The sequence below is a fragment of the Rhinoderma darwinii genome, chromosome 11, assembly GCF_050947455.1.
Source record: "Rhinoderma darwinii isolate aRhiDar2 chromosome 11, aRhiDar2.hap1, whole genome shotgun sequence".
Classification (NCBI taxonomy): domain Eukaryota; kingdom Metazoa; phylum Chordata; class Amphibia; order Anura; family Rhinodermatidae; genus Rhinoderma; species Rhinoderma darwinii.
Window position 1 is genome coordinate 27225032 of NC_134697.1, and position 19185 is coordinate 27244216.

General features: G+C 41.7%; 2 protein-coding genes across 2 annotated transcripts in view; both read right to left on the minus strand.

The window, feature by feature from the left end:
* The window catches only part of LOC142662932 (uncharacterized), a 130310-nt gene extending 127703 nt beyond the window's left edge, over positions 1-2607 (minus strand). The window contains exons 1-3 of the mRNA XM_075841226.1: positions 2500-2607; positions 310-493; positions 38-197 (exon numbers count right to left, since the gene is read on the minus strand). Of these exons, the coding sequence (XP_075697341.1) occupies positions 38-197; positions 310-493; positions 2500-2567 (412 nt within the window). The 5' untranslated portion in view covers positions 2568-2607. The remainder of the gene's footprint in view (positions 1-37; positions 198-309; positions 494-2499) is intronic.
* Positions 2608-9508: 6901 nt separating this feature from the next.
* Positions 9509-19185, minus strand: part of LOC142664177 (alpha-2-macroglobulin-like) — a 77410-nt gene continuing 67733 nt past the window's right edge. The window contains exons 29-36 of the mRNA XM_075843201.1: positions 16417-16622; positions 14814-15029; positions 12927-13054; positions 12654-12744; positions 11897-11965; positions 10805-10907; positions 10487-10528; positions 9509-9659 (exon numbers count right to left, since the gene is read on the minus strand). Of these exons, the coding sequence (XP_075699316.1) occupies positions 9637-9659; positions 10487-10528; positions 10805-10907; positions 11897-11965; positions 12654-12744; positions 12927-13054; positions 14814-15029; positions 16417-16622 (878 nt within the window). The 3' untranslated portion in view covers positions 9509-9636. The remainder of the gene's footprint in view (positions 9660-10486; positions 10529-10804; positions 10908-11896; positions 11966-12653; positions 12745-12926; positions 13055-14813; positions 15030-16416; positions 16623-19185) is intronic.

Here is a 19185-nt window from a genome sequence, read left to right on the forward strand (position 1 = left end):
CGTGAAAACGGTGATGGAAGTGTGCATGAGGCCTTACCCGTTTGTCCTGGCTTGTACACGGCTTTGTCTGTCTGGATTAGAATTTTGGATATTTTCTTCCTCACGTGAACTTTACTAGTGTTGGTTATGGATTCACCCACAGTTTTAATGGAAATAGTTAGTGTGCCGACCACTTTGTCTTTTTCCGGGTCTGGAACCTGTGTAGAAATAAAATTATAGCAGCAACAGAATCTGGATCCATGGGTGATCTTGGTGGATGTTTATGGGGTCTGGAAGTAGCTAAAGAATGGCCCTTATTAGACATTTTACCTGCAGGTACAAGCATGTGAATATGGAGTCCTCTTGGAAAGTCTTATCTATCAGTGTCATGTTCTTATCATCCAGCTGTAGCGATAGTTCTACATTGCTCCCTCCTTCAGCTCCTTCCAATTGTAGACAGATCTTTTCAGGATGGTGGGCCCGCAGGTCTGAGGGGAAGATAACAGCATAATCCCTGAAGAGGATAAAATGGAGGAAAGAAATATAGCATAGCTGTAAGAGCCGGTCTTCATACAGACAAACCAGTGTTGTTACCAGGTAATACTACTTAGTATCATGGTCCATATACCCAGAATGTTACAAGAAACCAAAGGGGTCCCACAGAAAAGAAAGGAATAGAGACCTACTAAGAGCTTCAGAATTTTTTATTGTCCACTTAGTACCGTTAGTCATTTCCGTCTTTTCTTGGTCTCTTAGATACCTGTATCCATTTTTCCACTTTCCCCTTCCATTATCCACCATCTGCAGTTACCACTATAGAAATCTTCTAAGAAAACTGCATACGATTTCTACATTAACAACAAATAATAAGTTCCCTCTAGTGATGTCTTCAAGCAGGAAAATTATTTTTGTGTATATTTATTTCCATGCATGGGAGTTGGAGATATGAATCAGAAAAACTGAGCTCTGATGGCTATACATATATATTAATGTTGTTTTCCCATCTCTGACATTTATGACATATCCACAGGATATAAGGAAATAAGCACTAGTTCAGACAGTAATGTCAAAAAGTAGAAAGTTACGTTTTATATTTTTTTCAATGTCAATTGACAGAAAACAAATGCAATAAAATTGCCAAATGTGAATTAAATATTTCACCCATCTGAAGGTTAGAGTCCTGGAAATGTCCTGGTTAGAGTTCCTTCATATTTTTCTCAGTTAGATCCAGGGCTTTCACCGATAGACACCACGCATGGAGGATTGGCGTCTGACAACACCTGTGCGACGTTTCGGGGGACTGCCCCCTTTCTCAAGCAACACAGGATAAGCCATAAATGTCAGATAGATACGAGTCCCACATCTGGGACCCGTCTCTATCTCTAAAACGAGACAACCGGAGCAACCTGACCCCTGTCCTACCTTCTCCCACTGTCACTGCTCTCTGGTCACTGAGTAATCAGGTGGTTGGGAGTACAGAAATAGCTGTGCTACGCTGTTTCATAGTAAATTTCATAGAAGTGAATGAGAGTTACAGAAACATCATAGCACATCGAGCTCGACTGTTTCCTTACTCCCTGCCACCTTTTAACTCAGTAGCTGGAGAGCAGCGACAGCGAGACAAGTAGGATGGGGGTCAGGGGGCCCCGTTCTAGAGATAGGTGGAACCCGCAGTTGTTGGACATTTATGCCATATCCTGTGTATATGCCATAAATGTCCGAGATGGGACACTTTAAAAACATTAATCATCAGAGAATATTGGACATAAAAACGACATGATGAAAAAAGATTTAGATTCACTTTAAGTAATGGAAAACGACATAAATCTATATGACAGATTTATTTGTGCTTTGCTTTGAGATTCAATATTAATACTTTTTTCTGCAATATTGTAATTAGTGATGCAAAAATGTTTTTGGCTTTTTTTTTTCTATGACAATAATATTACATTCCTGTATTGAGCTTTTGTCCAACTTCACCTACATAGGGACCCCAAAAGGACATTCAGTGCAAAAAATTAAGTAAACCATCCTTATTCTTTCCCTTCTTTATATTTTGCCTAAGAGCTTCCATCTACAGATAGACCCTATAAGAAGGAAACACAAACCACACGTAGGTGTAAACCATCCCTATATGTGTGTGTGTGCCAGCCTTGGTGGATTTGCTTCTCTTTGATGAACTTAAGACCCACAGCCCCCAATTGCGGCCTCATAAACTGCAAGTTTGACTGTCACCACCACTGGTCTATAGCGACATAAACAGCAAAAGTGTGTGGTCTAATACGTGGTCCTAAAATGTTTTTCTTCATTTTAGTGAAATAGTATATTATACCGGAGAGAAGACCTAAAGATCATACTTGCACACACAATGTTCTGCTAAATAATGCAAAAAGTGGGTTTTAAGAAATGGAAGCTGTCGAAGCCCACTGACAAAATACAATATAAAACAACATAAAAACGTAATTTGTCCATGTGCTGTACTCTATAGCTTTTGGAGAAACGTGAATCACAACTACTCACAGTCTTCCGTCCGTTATCCATAAGATTTGCAGTAAGACCAGTCCCACACATAAGGCACTGGACACCATGGTTCGGGACAACAGGAGCTGCTAGTGGAGCATTGTATCTTATAGATGACTGCCTGAATTTTCTCTATTATTTGTACACTCCCCCACAATATTGTAACAGTGCAAATAACATGAACATTGCACTACAAATATTTGTAAAGCTCTGGCCGGTCATTTCTTGCACTGGCTGAGGTATTTCACATAAATTGCATAATTGTATGATCACATGAATTCCAAATCAAAACTTAATTTATTTGAGTTGCTTATATAGCTTCAACATATTCTGCAGCGCTGTACAGAGATTGTCACCAGTCTCACATACCCTATTAGATCTTCTTGATAATACGTCCACGTGTGCAATAATAAGGGTATGTTCACACGGAGTGTTTTCAGCCGTATTTCGGGCCGTAAACGTCCAGAAAAATGGCTGAAAAATCTGAAGCAGAACGCCTCCAAACATCTACCCATTGATTTCAATGGGAAAAACGGCGTTCTGTTCCTACGGGCCGTTTTTTTTGCATAAAAAAACGGCCGCGAAAAAGAAGTGCACGTCACTACTTCAGCTGTTTTTGGAGCCGTTTTTCATAGACTCTATAGAAAAACAGCTCCAAAAACGGCCATAAAAAAACGCAGTTAAAAATACAGCGAAAATCGCGAGTGGCTTAAAAAACTTCTGAAATCAGGAGTTGTTTTTCCTAGAAAACAGCTCCGTATTTTCAGATGTTTTTGAGTTTGTGTGTGCACATACCCTTAGAATAAAGATTGCAATGCAATAAAAAATGGTCAAGAACATGTTCTGTAAAGATCGAGGGTGGGCTCTCAGAATCATTACTCTGGTGAGCCTAAGGAACCCCAGTCTGAAATCCCTCGCTCTATCTGCATAGCATGTGTTCTCCCGACTTTAACCAGGGCTTCTCCTGGCTTCATTGCTGGAACTTCCCTGCCATGTTCTCTCCTAGGCCCCTAGATATGAAAATGAAGTAGGTATACATACTGTGTCCGGACATGAATTTACTGGTTTATAATTTTTTATTCATTTTATTATTTGTATTTTATATTATTGTCATAATTTTTTAATTATCATTTATTGTTTTATACATATATGCACTATTTATCATGTATTAGTAATTACACACCTCAACATTGAAATTGCAACACCAAGAAGGAAAAGTTTTGGAATTGTGGAAATCACAGGATCCATAGACATGTTAATGATATGCAAATGATAAAAATATGGAAATAAAATATTCCAAACATCTTGATTTATTCAGTATTGAGCAGGAGGGCCACGCGCGGAAATACACGCACTTACACGCCTTGGCATGCTATCAATGAGGTTATTAATGGCTGTCTGAGGAATGCTATGCCACAGTGAATGCACTCGGAAATCATCAAGATTGGACGCTGGCAGCTGCCTTTGAAATTGCCGACCAATGACATCTCAGATGTTCTAGATGGGAGACAAGTCCGGAGACGCTGCAGGGAATGGTTGCATGTTTAGGCCACGCAGGCCACTCACAGTAGCACAAGTAACATATGGCCTGTTGGAAAACGGCTTCTGGGATGCTTTGGAGAAATGGCCGCATCACTGATACCACGTCAAAATTAATGTAACGACGATCTGTTAGTGTATCTGAAATGTAGACTTGAGGGGTCCGGCTACCATACAATATGCCACCCCATACCATAATCCCAAGAGTAGGACCGGTCTGATGTTACCTTGTGAAGGTCTCATCATGGCATTGCTCACGTGATCTCCAGACCAATCTCCAGCTATCATTGCATTCGAGACAAAAGTGGGACTCATCGCTGAAGAGGATAGACCTCCGTTCCAGTCCCCATTGCCATCTTGCTGTGCACCATGATAGCCTTTGAGAGCTGTGGCGTGTGGTCAATGGAACACCTGCAGTTGGACGTCCGGCTCGTTGCCCAATGTTGTGCAAATGCCTTTTGATGGTTTGTGTTGATACGGGTTGCTGCCCTAGGCTTGGGATTTGACGTCCAATTTCACTTGCAGTACAGCATTCTTATGTCCGTGCAGAGGTTGGACTCTGCGCACCTCTTGCTCTCATTCCCGTTCTTTGTTGTTCTCCCAACCTCTGGGACACGTAACGTTGAACAGTGCTGACATCTCAGCCTAGGCGAGTGGCAATCTACCTCAGTGATAAACCAAGGTCTCTCAGGTCAAGCATTCTGTCCCTCTCAGTTTGTGACGATACCTGGCACGTTGACAAACACGAGCCATCGCACAATCATCCCACACCAACTGATTTGATTTTTTAGGTTTTAAGTGGCTAAAAAACTTTGCTTTCAATCTGGCTTTTATGCCCCTCCACATGTCACAGATTGGAGCTCGGTGCTTGAAAATGTGATAATTTGCAGATCTTAGTGACACCTGTTACTTACTAGATTTGCATAACCTTACGGCTTGAACTTTTAGGAGTTGCAATTTTAATGTTGAGGAGTGTATGTCTCTGCATTTGTATGTGTTTATGTTCCAATATGTGTGTGTATATGGTTCTGTGTGTATACATATATATATATATATATATATATACTGTATATATATATATATATATATATATATATATATATATATATGTGTGTGTGTGTGTGTGTGTGCCTCTGTTTGTGTTTGTGTGCCTGTGTGTATATATATGCCTGTGTTAGTATAGTTACCACGTTAAATAGTATATGTGTTATTTGTGGTTTTGCATAGGACTGCAGGTAACATCAATTACATTTGCTGTACTCAAGAGTTTTTACTGTGTAATCTGTGGTGTTGCATAGGACTGCAGGAAACATGTACTGCGGTTAATATCTACTGCATTGTCTGTACTGTGTATATATGTGTCTGTGTGGGCAGTGGTGTAGCTATAGGGGTCGCAGTTGTGACCGAGCCCCTAAGCCTGGGGGGCCCCCCATTGCCACACTGCACTAACCGTGTAATAAATTCTTTAATTCTTTATTTGCTGTGACGCCTGCACTAAGCTGCCTAGTAGTGGATGGGCAGGGCTCCATAGACGTCACGGTCACATGATACACTCAGTGTACCATGTGACCGTGAAGTCACGTGAGGGGCGTTCCAACTAGTCAGGAAGAGAAGGCAACATGTATTGTATTTTGCTGTAAGTGTTTGCAGAGGAGAGGGGGCCTTTAAATTACATGCCCCCCCCCATCTCCTCTCCACCACAAACAGCACAATCCAATACATTACAAACTGTGAGTTGCGACCCCCTGGGGATCGTGTGAAGACCTCCAGGGGTCGTGAGCCACTCACCAATGTCCCGGTTCCAACTGTATCTGCATCCTCACGACGCTGATACAGTTGAATTGAATGCTGGAGCAAGGAGCTTCTTGCTCCAGCGTTCACTGTGCCACGAGCCTTGAGCGGCTCGGTGCAGACAGGCGCGATCTAGAAACGTCATCGCGCCTATCTGCACCGAGTCACTCAGGGCCGCTATGAGGGCATTGATATGACACAACAAAAGCTATCAAAAAGTCCATTTAAAGTTTTTTGCCACTGTGTATTTAATGCGTTAAAAGTCAAGATAAAGATGGCTACATCCGTATTTGTGCCTGTGTGTCCGTATATATTTGTCTTTGTGTCTATATATGCACCTTTATGTATTTGTGTATGTTCCAGTTTATATATATGTGCCTGTATGTACATATACAGTGCCCACCAAAAGTTCCGGAACACCCTTATAACTTTTGAACGGCTCGAGGTAGAGGGTTGAAATTTGGTGGGATTTAATGGGGTCATAAAATCTACCAGTTAACGCCAGGAAAAAAAACACCCCCACCCCCTTCGGGGGCGGTGGGGTGGGCGGGGGCAGCAAAATCTTAAATGGCACGGGGGGGTCGAGTGGGGGCTCATTTGAAATCTCTTTTCAATACAAAACTATGCTGCAATCGATTATGATATAGGATTTTTTTCCGCTGAGATATTTAACGTTAAAGTTATCATCTTCATTATCGGCTACCGCTGGTGTTAGCATTACCCAAAATGTACCGCGCGGGTAAAATCCTAAGTGTGTGTGGGCGCGTGTGTGTGTGGGAGCTTGAGAATGTCACATCAAGGTGACTTTAAATTACGTATTATTACAATCGGCCTCGGCGATACAAAATGGACCTTTTTCTACGATTGTAACATGATTTCATGTGAACACATTTCGGTAGTTGTGCTCCACTGGAGACAGATGTATGAGGAGTATCATACAGTGAGCAGAACATCTGAAGCTTTTTCATCATTACTAGCATGTTTGGGTCTTCCGCATCTTGGTGCGTCTTTAATTGAATCGGTTATTTGGAAACGATGAACAGTTCTTAAAAACAGTTGACAATGAAATTGGATCACGGATAGGATAAGGGGCATTTAATAAAGCCGCTACTTCTCGGTAGGATCTTATTTTTTCTTCGCCTTACCCTCTCATCATCAATAAAGTGATCCTTTCCGTTTCGGTCAAATTAATTTTGTGATATGAGAATAGAAATGTACAAAAATGAAAATTACTCTCCGAATTAGCGCTCTCTGAAATTCACAAGCGAATACCTAAATGTGTACACATGAAATCATGTTACAATCGTAGACAAGGTCCATTTTGTATCGCCGAGGCCAATTTGTAATAATACGTAATTTAAAGACACCTTGATATGACATTCCCAAGCTCACACACACACGCACACGTGCCCACACACTTAGGATTTTACCCGCGCGGTACATTTTGGGTAATGCTAACACTGGCAGTAGCCGATAATGAAGATGATAACATTAACGTTAAATATCTCAGCCCAAAAAAATCCTATCTCAAAATAGTTTACATCATCGTTTTTGTATTGAAAAGAGCTTTCAAATGAGCCCCCACTTGACCCCCCGGTGCCATTTAAGATTTTGCTGCCCCAAGTGGGTGGTGTTTTTTTTTTGTCTTAACTGGTAGATTTTATGACCCCATTAAATCCCACCAAATTTCAACACTCTACCTCGAGCCGTTCAAAAGTTATGAGGGTGTTCCGGAACTTTTGGTGGGCACTGTGTAATATTCTAATTTGAGACACTAAATTTTGGGTTTTCATTAACTGTTACCATAATCATCAACATTAAAATAAAAAAATGCTGGAAATGGTTCACTCTGTGTGTAATGAATCTGTATAATATATAAGTTTTACTTTTTGAATTGAATTACTGAAATAAATTAACTTTTTGAAGATATTCTAATTCATTCAGAAGGAATAGTGTATATATATATATATATATATATATATATATATATATGAGTCTGTATGTCTATATAGTTACCTTCATTTTTGTATATGTGTTCCAATATGTGTGTATATATATATATATATATATATATATATATATATATATATATATATATTTATATATACACAGTATTTGCCTGTATGTTTAAATATGTGCCTTCATGTACAGTATATATGTTCCAGTATGTGCGTGTCTATATATGTAATTCATTTTTGGTTTGTGGAGGGCAGCAATAGAAAGTCCCGCACAGTGCATCATCCAACCTTAGGTCGGCCCTGATGGCATGAGCGGATTTTTAAATCTGTGGCATTCCTTAAAATCCAAGCAGGTTTTTTTTTTTACACAAAATGTGAGTGGATTTTGTAAACTCAATTCACATGTACTGTACTAGCTTTCTGAGTGAGCTTTTCTCTTGTTACTGTGGCAGGCAGCAAGAATTTTATTATGTAACTTCTGCTGTGTGAAGGGAAGCATTTAGCAACGGTGCACTCTACTGGCAATGGTTTATTGGCGGCACTCTTCTGGCACTGTATATCAGGGGGCACTATGGTGGCAGTATTGTTTATTGGGACCACTCTCGCACTGTCATTGGAGGCATTTTGCCTGATTTTATGGCATGTGACCTGAACTTGTAGGTGGCAGACTATACCCAAATCCATCTCTCTGCTTCCAACCTAGGCATCTCAAGAATTTGTGTTCCTCACCATCATCTTCTCTATGACTTGTTTCTGACTAAGATTTTAAACTTTCTCCATCACAGTCTGCTCCTACATCCGAAATATCCTTAACTATTAACACCCCACTATGTACCCTCTGCACAATTGCATTGCCTACGGGTTAACATTTGACTCAGCCTTCAAATATGAGCCTCACATCCAAACTCCCACTTCTGCCGTCTCCAACTCAAAAATATTTCCCATATCCATCCCTACCTCACACAGAAGTATTTTAGTACATGCACTGATAATATGCAAGCTAGGCTACTACAACACCCTAAGTGGCCTACTAACAAATAGATGAACACCTCTCCAATCTATCCTTAACTTTGCTGCACAAATCATCTATCTCTCCTCCCATTCCACTAATGCCACCAACCTTTGGTCAATCCCTCCAGTTGGTGTCAATCACACAGAGAATCAAATTCAAAATGTTCCTATAACTTACAAAGTCCTAACTAATTCTGCTCTGTCCTACATTTCTTCTCTAAATTACAGCTACTGTACAACCCCACACGCAACCTCTGCCCTGCCAACGATCACCTTCTCTTTACACCCTAATCACCGCCTCCTACTCTCACATGCAAGACTTCTATTGTGCTTCCCCTCTCTTCTGGAACTCCCTCCTTTCATCCATCTGATAGTTTCTAACCCTTTGAAACTCATACTAAAACTTACCTCCTCTGATAAGTGTAAAACTTTTATATCTATTCCCTATTGCTTATAGATTGTAAGCTAGTGTGGGCACGGCTCCTACCTAATGTATCTTGTCTGTGCAATGTGTTATCCTCATCTTTTGCTTTATAAAGGGCTACAGAAGTTAATGTGCAATACCAGTTACAGCCAATGGACAAGAGTGGCGCTGTTTCATTTAACCACTTCAACCATATACAGTATGTGCTACATTTTAATTATTTTATTCCGTTTTCTAGTATACGAGCCAGTTGAATAGCTGAGAAAGTAAGACAGTTACTGCATGATCTGAAACACGTGTGTGTAAATTTTATTTGCTCTTTTTATTGTTATTACAGTTTTCTTAATTTTATTAGACTGTTAGTTTCCAGTGCTGGGTTGTAGGTACTGATGTAGTTTGCACAACTTCCAGGTCTTATCTTGAATTTCCAGACTTATCTGTAGTCAAACAGAATAAGAGAAGACAGGTTATATACAGAACAGTAGCAAAATATAATTTAGTATTGCTTCATAAAAACTTCTGATTTACTATTACACGACCATCTTTACAATTTGTCTAGAAATCCTCTTTAATGTCTCAATCCAGAAATAATCTTTGAAGATGAATCATTAGAGGAACCTTGATGTGGGCTGTTGAGGAGAACTCCCTATCTCCTCTTTAGCAGGGCAGCGTACCGGATAGGTCAGTTAACTTTTTAAAGCGGACAATGGCTTTTTTTTTTTTGGCTGAAAGGCCCCTCATCATAAGCAGATCACGGAGTGTCCTGCTGCTGGGTACTGCAGAGCGAGACACTCTTTGTAGCTGTACTCCATTCTAGCGAACAGATGAAAGCCCTAAAGCAGGATCCCTATGCGCTGAGTAAATGAATGGAGAGGAGTGCTTGATGCTGATTGGTCAGCGTCATACACTCCTCTGTACAACGCCCACTTGGTCTAAAGTAAAAATACGCCCACTTGGGCATTAAGCAACTCATTAGCATAAACTAAAATCGCTCCTAACGTGGTGAAAACAGATTGTTTTTTTAAATAAAAAGCATTACTGTCACCTACATTATAGCGCCGATCTCCTTATGTAGGAGACAGGGCACTTATAATGTGGTGACAGAGCCTCTTTAAGACACCTTATGATGTGAGATAATGTTTTATAGGGTAAAAACGCAGATGGAACTTTGTATGAATGGCTAAGGAAAAGTTTTATTTCAAGTGCACAAATAAAAAATATTGTATAGAATAGAGCATTTATAAGCAAGTGGGAATGCACTTACCATGACTGCAAGGATGGTTGTATTCTACAGTGGCGTGTTCATCTGGGAGACAAAAGTAGCAGCATTAAGCTCTATTTTGTAATATTGAGATCTACAATAACGTAATCCCATAATAAGGATGAAAACCGGCACAACCTATGATTCTACAGTGTTGATCCAGAAGGCGGCAAATATCCCCTAAAAGGGAGTTGCCAATTGCCATTTCTAGGAGGAAAATTTTCTTTCCGACTCCAATTTATTCAATATAATACGGCACTATCTCAGTAATTGAATAGCAATAATTGCAGTTTAACATTTAGAGAACATAAAGATATTCACCTGTCTCATAGTAATCATATACTTTTGCTGTAGCTGGTTTTAGGTCTTTCACCACAACGTCCTGTTCCACCATGAAGGAGAGGTTTACTGGAGTGTGATCAATCTATGGTGAGATAATATCCTCATGAGTAAAACTTCAATCTCTCGAAAAGCTTTCAGAGAACTACCGATAGACAAATGTATAGATACCCACTTTGTTTGGTATTAACTTCCTAAAAAGTTAGATAAAGATTGACTATTTATCATAGAGGAATCTCAGGTGTTCTTAGAAGTTACTCTAGGATTACCAATCAACTCTAACTTTACTTCTTATGTAAAGGCCTCTTCATATGAACACTCGTTCCCGATCATTGCCCTGTGTAAACAGAGCGACGATCAGCCATTGTAAACAATCGTTCATGGGCTGATCTGCTCGTTTATGCGGCCAAAATAATGGTCGCTAGACGGCAGCAAATCTACCTGTGTAAACATGCCGACATGATGGAAATGTATGGGGACAAACGATCGTAGTAACGATCTTTCATCCCCATGCATAACCGATCATTGATTCTTACGAAAGGAGCAAACGATTTGACAAGCTGCCTCATTGATTGTCGCGCGTTTTCACGGCCCATGTCTGGCCGTGTAAAAGAGCCTTAGAAGTAGCAATTTTATAGTATTAATAATTATTGGACTAAAGCTATCCATACACATTAGAAAAAAGTTGTCCAAACCCCCCCGATTGTAGCAGGATTGCCCGCCAAGCTGTTTATGAAGCAGTCAGAAGAGATAGCTGTCAATCAACAGCTATCTGATGTCGTCTTTAGGGTATCTTAACATGCGGCAGATTTGTTGCAAACATATCTGAAACTGTTATATCATTAAAGGAGGTTTGCAGAAATCTATACACGGCTTATTAAAAGACACAGCTCTGATAACTGTAACGAGCGGCGCACACGGGTGTCCATCACATGACCGGGACAGAAGGTTATAAAAGTTCATTAAAACTGATAATATAAACTAGAAGACATAATATAGAGCAGGAATATAGTAAAGAAAATATAATACAAGAGTAAGATCAACATAAAAGTTAAACAAATGAATGATTCCGACCTGGTCCAGGTACAAAGTCACCACATCAGTCTGAATGTCACTTCTCTGTATTAACTTGTCCTTCTCCAGCTGTGAAGAAAAACTTGTGTTACAACTGGAATGGCAATGAAAGAAACATATTCCAAACCTCAAACAAAATTATTAGTTATCCGTTAATAGGGTTCAGCCTAATTTCTACAGGAGGGGCACTAGATGTTGCATGTCCTAAATGTCCTAAAAATTCACACGTTAAGTAAGGATATTGCTTTTTTATTGTAAGAGAACTCCTAGTTTTATGAGATCATAGTCCGGTAAATGCCAGAAACAGCCCATGGACAAGAGTGGAGCTGTTTCTGGAGGAAAAACAGACCCTTTATGGTGACCTATAGTTGTGTATTATAATCCCTAAATCATTATAGAAGAACTTTTTTTATCATTCCTTTCTTATACGGAGTCAATATACACCAGAGGTTTAATTTGAATCTCCTGGGCTCCAATGCAAAATCTGTTATAGGACCACTGACCTACCATATGCCATTTCTAATACTAGTGTCTTCTAAAGAGGCAGATAGGCCTTTATGCTCCTTCAGGCACAAAAGTCCTGGTATGACTGCTACTTCTACAACCCCTATAGCTACGTCCCTGACTCTTACAGTCATACAATTTAAATACTCTGTTTTTGGGCATTGGAGCCAAAATATGTTCACAGAAAGTTCACTCTATACTACAACGTAACCATTGTCTTCTTTATAAAGAGGTGCGTAATCCCGTCACTTACTTTCCTTATTGTGCTCTTCACTGGAATATATCCAGACAACATCTTGACTTCAATAACCGCCATGTTAGATTTATCCCGGGTACCAGTGTAACTGTAAGAATAACAAACCAGTCATGATATTTTAATTCTTAATTATAGGGTGCTATACTTTTGGTCAATGTAAAGAGATGACTGACAGCTTGAAGAATATTTGGTAGATTAACTTATTGGTCACTATTAGAAATGATCATACATGGTGTAAAAAAAAGTACAAGAGTAAATACAAAAACTCACACAGCAGTGATAAGTATTTCGAATTTCAGCACGGGATCCACCAGACAATCTTTTCTTGAAGATGATTTTACATTTAATGAAAAGGTGGCCTCACCTTTTGGGGGTGGGACATTGTACCTCAAGACCGCCTGTGAATTACAGAAGTGACTTCCCATGAAAAAATATCATATATACAACACTTCAGCAAATTCTGCTACCTGCATTTGTACATGTCATTTTGCATTATGGATATAAATCTGGACCAATAAGGGATCGTGGCTTTATTTCAGCTATATGAGTTCTGGACATCATTGATCATTGCTGAACTTTAGTGTGTCCCAGCTTCTGTGCGTCCACCATTGTCGCTACCTGGGCGAGCTGACTAATGCATATATGTTGTGAAACACTGCTATGATATAATTCCTGTTCATTGCTCAGCTGGCAATGAAGTGTCATACACCATTAAAGGGGCTGTTTGATGACATATTCGAGCATCATAAGCTCATCAAGAGAGGCTATTCTCAATAAGTCAAAGGTTAGCGATACGCCTAGTGTAAAGATGATATTACGCGGCCCGATGTGGGTCGTGTAAACGAGCGCCGATCAACGAGACAGCTTGTTGATCGGCGCTGATTTGCTCTTATCACAAGGAGATATGTATGGGGTCGAGGGCTCGTGACTCAGATCGCTTGTCCCCATACATTTCTATCATGTCGGCAGCAAATCTCCCTGTTTACACAACGATAATAGTATCGGCATTTAAAACAATGCAATCAGCAGATGAACGATCGTTTATACAGGGCAATTATCAGGAACAAGCGATTTGTGAACACTCATTTGCCCGATAATTGGCCGGTGTAAAAGAACCTTTACTCCTAGCTCTGAAATATGGCATGGGTCCACTAAAACGAATAGTAGTGCAGGGACACAAGCACTAATGCAACAGATCTACCACAGAAAGATTTTGTGGGCTTTCTTCCTGCCAGATCTCAGGGGTCCTGTGTGGCACTATCTACAAGGGGGGGCTGTGTGGCACAATCTACAAGGGGGGTTGTGTGGCACTATCTACATGGGAGGCTGTGTGGCACTTTCTACAAGAGGGAGCTGTGTGGCACTATCTACAAGGGGGGGGCTGTGTGGCACTATCTACAAGGGGGGTTGTGTGGCACTATCTACAAGGGGGGTTGTGTGGCACTTTCTACAAGGGGGAGCTGTGCGGCACTATCTACAAATGGGGGCTGTGTGGCACTACCTACAAGAGGGGCTGTGTGGCACTATCTACAAGAGGGGGCTGTGTGGCACTATCTACAAGAGGGGGCTGTGTGGCACGATCTACTAGGGGGGCTGTGTGGCACTATCTACAAGTCGGGCTGCGTGGCGCTATCTACAAGGTAGGTGTTTTGCACTATCTACTAGAGGTGGTGTGGTAATATCTACAGGGGGGCTGTGTTGCACTATCCACAAGAGAAGGATGTTCATTATGTGAACATACAGTCTCATTAGCCTCTTTGATATATTCACTTTTCATTTATTGTTATATAACTTTATTGCTTGTAAAATTAAAAAATGGTTTTATGCTCCAGTTACATGGAAAAAAAAATTACACCTCATTCATTGGTAAAGAAAGCAAACATGGCGAGGAGAAAGAAGATGGGAGGGGCACCAAATGAATCTTTGCACTGGGTGTAGTAGAACCTAGCTACACCTCTGCCCAGCAGCTAAATATTCTAGATTTGCTTCCCCTGGGTGCAGAACCTGAGGCACACACATCCCCAGCCATCAGAAGGGGAGAGATATCCCATAAGGTCATCGCATCCTGACGAGTCCAATAGAAAGTACTTTCGGGCAGTTTTTTTTTTAACAATTGGTGAAGATGATAACATAGGAATGTTATATCTTTCTGCTCACCTGAACAAAGACACAACCAGCTCCTGTTAGTGTCGCAGTGTAGTCTTCTGGGACTTTAGATAGTGATGCCCGTTGGAGTAGGAGCCGGTTATTCTTGTCCACATGGAAGTGCTCAAAAAATCCTGACTTGGATCTGACATCCACAGTCATATCTCCTTTGTCAGAAAACGTCATCTCTGCATACTTGGCCATAGCCTGAAGAGCCACCACTGTGTCCTTCAAAAGGAAAAAGTTGTAAGTAAATTTACAATCGGTGCAAGAGAGGCATATGTAAAAGTGTAGCTAAATCTTAAATAAACTTCTGACACATCACAGAGACTGGTCAGCAGGTGTGATCCATGGGACAGGCTCCTTACTGACTACTAGATTGCTATGTATGTCTTAAAGTACCTAGTAAACAAAAAGGTGAGACATTGGTGGGAATAAATCAAATGTACAAAAAATGTTAAGAAGCAAGTTTGGGTTGACGGCATTATCTTCATCAGTCCCTCCGGGAAATAAAACATCTTGAGGGTTCATATGAAGAAATAAGCCGAATGATCACGCATATCCATGTACTTGACTTTTTATAAAGACCACTCAAGTCATTTTTGTGAGCAGCAAGAAAGACTCCTTTCTACACGACAGCCTTACTGGTGTCTCTTGTTCTTGAGAAGTCTCAACATTTTGTAAATGATGATAATGTAAATTTATAAATGCTCGTCCAGTGTTGGGTTTATATGAAATCTGTAATAGATTGATGCTTTATAATAGAGGTAACTTAGTATAATTTAACTGGCCATATACTTTAGATAAGAGCCGGTAGAACCGCCCAAGTTTAGCTGGAAAAGGTGCCCTAAGGTGTTTGGGGGCCTCCTGACCATCCCTAATGGCAGATGTCAGGGAAAAGAATGATCGAGCATGTTGAAATCCTTAGTTTCCGTGGGAGATAAGCCACTGCCATAGGAAATAAACATCCACGCTCAGCCGATCTTAATAAGGATGTTTGAGATGGAGGCAGGTGCAATAGTTGTTAGTCAAAAGAGTGTTGGTCAGACAGCGATTGCATGTGTATGGCCATTTTAGGACCTGTTTACACTGCACTTGAGCCTTCTATTGGAGATATACACCGAGAAGATTTCCTGATGTATACCGATAGAAGGCTGCGACGTATGTCACTGTATAGGCATACAGTGGCATAAGTCATCAATAGACTTCTATAGTAGAAAAAATATATACCCTGCAATATACCGGTTTTACTGGAACCCTCTATATAGAATAGAGTCGTTTACAATGCTATTTTGTACACCAAAAAGAAAAGATATGCCGGTGCATACTTGGCTGGTGTATGCAAATAGGACATTTTTCTTGGCATACAGCAGTGAGTAGTGGCCTATAAAAAGTTTTCCAGTCGTATTTGCTGAACATAATTCACAACCACAAAAAAAATAGCAGTCATGATGGACTGTTAAAAAAAAAACAACCATCACAAGATTAGACCCTGTACTTTCAAACTTCCTCTTCAGATATAGCTGATGTAATATTTGGCATACATTCCTTCTAGATGAATCCTTGTGTTCATTAGGACTGATAAGTAATCTACTGCTTAGTTTCCTTACTTTACCTGTGTAGAAGAGTATCCTCCATATGGATTCTGCTGCTTGCTCAACCAGTTCACAATCTTTGAAGCTTCGCCTAAATCTGGAGTTGGACCAGACAGAAGAGCCAGAAGAACATAGGAGGTCAACTCCACCTCTGCTGATGGGGCACGGTACCAGTATGAGACTTCAGAAGGAGGAGCGGAGTCGCGCTTCCAGTGCAGTTGGCCATCTGTAGGGGAGGTTAACAATTTGTGCAATTTCATGTAAAGACATGCTATATATGGTATATAATGGGATTATGTGCTGCACTGTTACTCAGTAGTTTAGACTCTAGTTGGGTGAAGTTTGCTTTGAAGGGAATCTGTCAGCAGAAAATATCCTACCAAACAGGCAATCAAGAACCATTTCCCCACATAACTATTTTATGCAGCAATTCCAAGTAGTTTTTGGAGAAAATTGTGTTTTTCGCTATATCCAAATTAGCTGCAAGTGCCATCTGCAGGGCCGGCAAAACCGGGGGGGGGGGGGGCACTCTGCCACTGGCTATATGCCTATTTATAGACAGTGATGTCGGGAGGAGAGATGGAGTCCCAGGCAGAGCGCTAGCGGCTTTGCTCCGGGACTCCGTCTCTGGGGAAGCCACTGACATCACTGTCCAAATATTGACAGCGATGTCAGGAGGGGAAAAGGAGTCCCAGGCAGAGCGCTAGCGGCTCTGCCCCGGGACTCCGTCTCTGGGGAAGCCCGTGACATCACTATCCATATATTGAGAGTGTTGTCAGGAGCAGAGCAGTATCCCAGGCCAAGTGCTAGTAGCGCTCTGCCCGGGACTATGGCTCTGAGGTTGCCCCTGACAACACTGTCCATATATGGACAGTGATGTCAGAGGTTACTCCTGAAGCGGAATCCCCAGCCAGAGCATCGGCAATGCCCTGGCTGAGGATTCCACTCCTACAGAGAGGGAGGCTGTGTGGTACTACCAGGGAGTGGGGCTGTGTGGTACTACCAGGGAGGGGGGCTCTGTGGCACTACCTGGGAGGAGGGGGCTGTGTCGCACTACCTAGGAGGAGGGGGCTGTGTGGCACTACCTGGGAGGTGATGGCTGTGTGGTACTACCATGGAGGGAGGCTGTGTGGCACTACCAGGGAGGAGTGCTATGTGGCACTACCTGGGAGGAGGGGGCTTTGTGGCACTACCAGTGAGGGGGGATGTGTGGCACTACCTGGGAGGTGGGGGCCGTGTGGTGCTAGCTGGGAGGTGGGGGCTGTGTGGCCCTACCTGGGATGGGGGGGCTGTGTGGCACTACCTGGGAGGTGGGCTGTGTGGCCCTACCTGGGGGGGCTATGTGGTACTTCCATTGAGGGGGGCTGTGTGGCACTATCTACAGAGGGCACTAAATTTATGGGGGTACAAACTGGGGGCCTAACTTCCATATGGGGGCATAAACAGGGCCTAATATCTATATGGGGGCACAAAATTAAGTTTTCTGCCAATTTTACTGCCGCCGTGGGTCCCCCCGCAAAAGGACCTACTAAGTCTGTGTCGTCCAAGAGCCGACATAAACCTGGAGCCAGACCAGGCCATCCGGGTGGGTCATTTCAGCGCAAGTGCACCTCTTTTTGCTAGAAAACACGGCCACTTCCTCCGTATTAGGGTGAATAGTTCTGTGACATCGCCATAGCCTGGCGACATCAGTACGGAGGAGTCTTTTCTAGCGAAAATCTTATGGTGGAACGGCTTACCTGAGTGGCACTTGCAGCTAATTTGCATATATAACAAAAAACACAATTTTATCAAAAACGACTTGAAATTGCAGCTTAAAGAGACTGTCACCACATTATAAGTGCCCTATCTCCTACATACAGTGAAGGAAATAAGTATTTTATCCCTTGCTGATTTTGTAAGTTTGCCCACTGTCAAAGTCATGAACAGTCTAGAATTTTTAGGCTAGGTTAATTTTACCAGTGAGAGATAGATTATATTTAAAGGAACAGTGTCATCACAATTTTTTTTTTAGTATGTTAAAGATGTTAGTGCTTTATTAAAAACGTTTATATTTATTTGTGTGTTTGTGTTTTACTTTTTCTTATTTTTACACTTTTTCTTCCCTATGGGGGCTGCCATTTTTTGTTCCATTTCTGTATGTGTCGATTAACGACACATACAGACATGGAATACGGCAGCCACAGTCCCATAGGGACTGCGAACGGGTCCCGTCCCATCCACTTCTGTGTACGCCGTCTGTGTGGGAACTGCGCATGTGCCGCTCCCACACAGTCCAATTTGAAATTGGCGCCGTCCGGCGCCATTTTCCTGTGGACCGGAAGTCGCGGCCGGACAGTAAGATTACTACTTCCGGTCGCGGCTTCCGGACTTGTGCACTTGGACCAGCGGCATCAGACGGAGCGGACGGGCCGGAGGGAGCCGCGGCGGCAGGAACAGGTAAGAGATTTCAATGTATGTTCGTGTTTGTGTGTGTTTACTACTGTATGTAAACCTACTACACTGTGTGTTAGCTCAAAAAATGGCGACACACAGTGTAGGAGGTTAGACCGTTCAAACCCCTCGTTTATCCCGGCACTAGCCAGGATAAAGGAGGGGGGGATGCTGAGAGCTCACTAGAGCGAGGGCTTTTTACCCAATTTTGCAATGCTGCAATTTTGGGAATAGCTCCATCTAGTGACCAGCAATGGGAAATATTATAAATTAGAATCTAATTTATAATATTTCCTGACTCGTGAAAAAAATAAAAAAAATTTGAACAATGTTTAATCACCTACACACTAAATGTT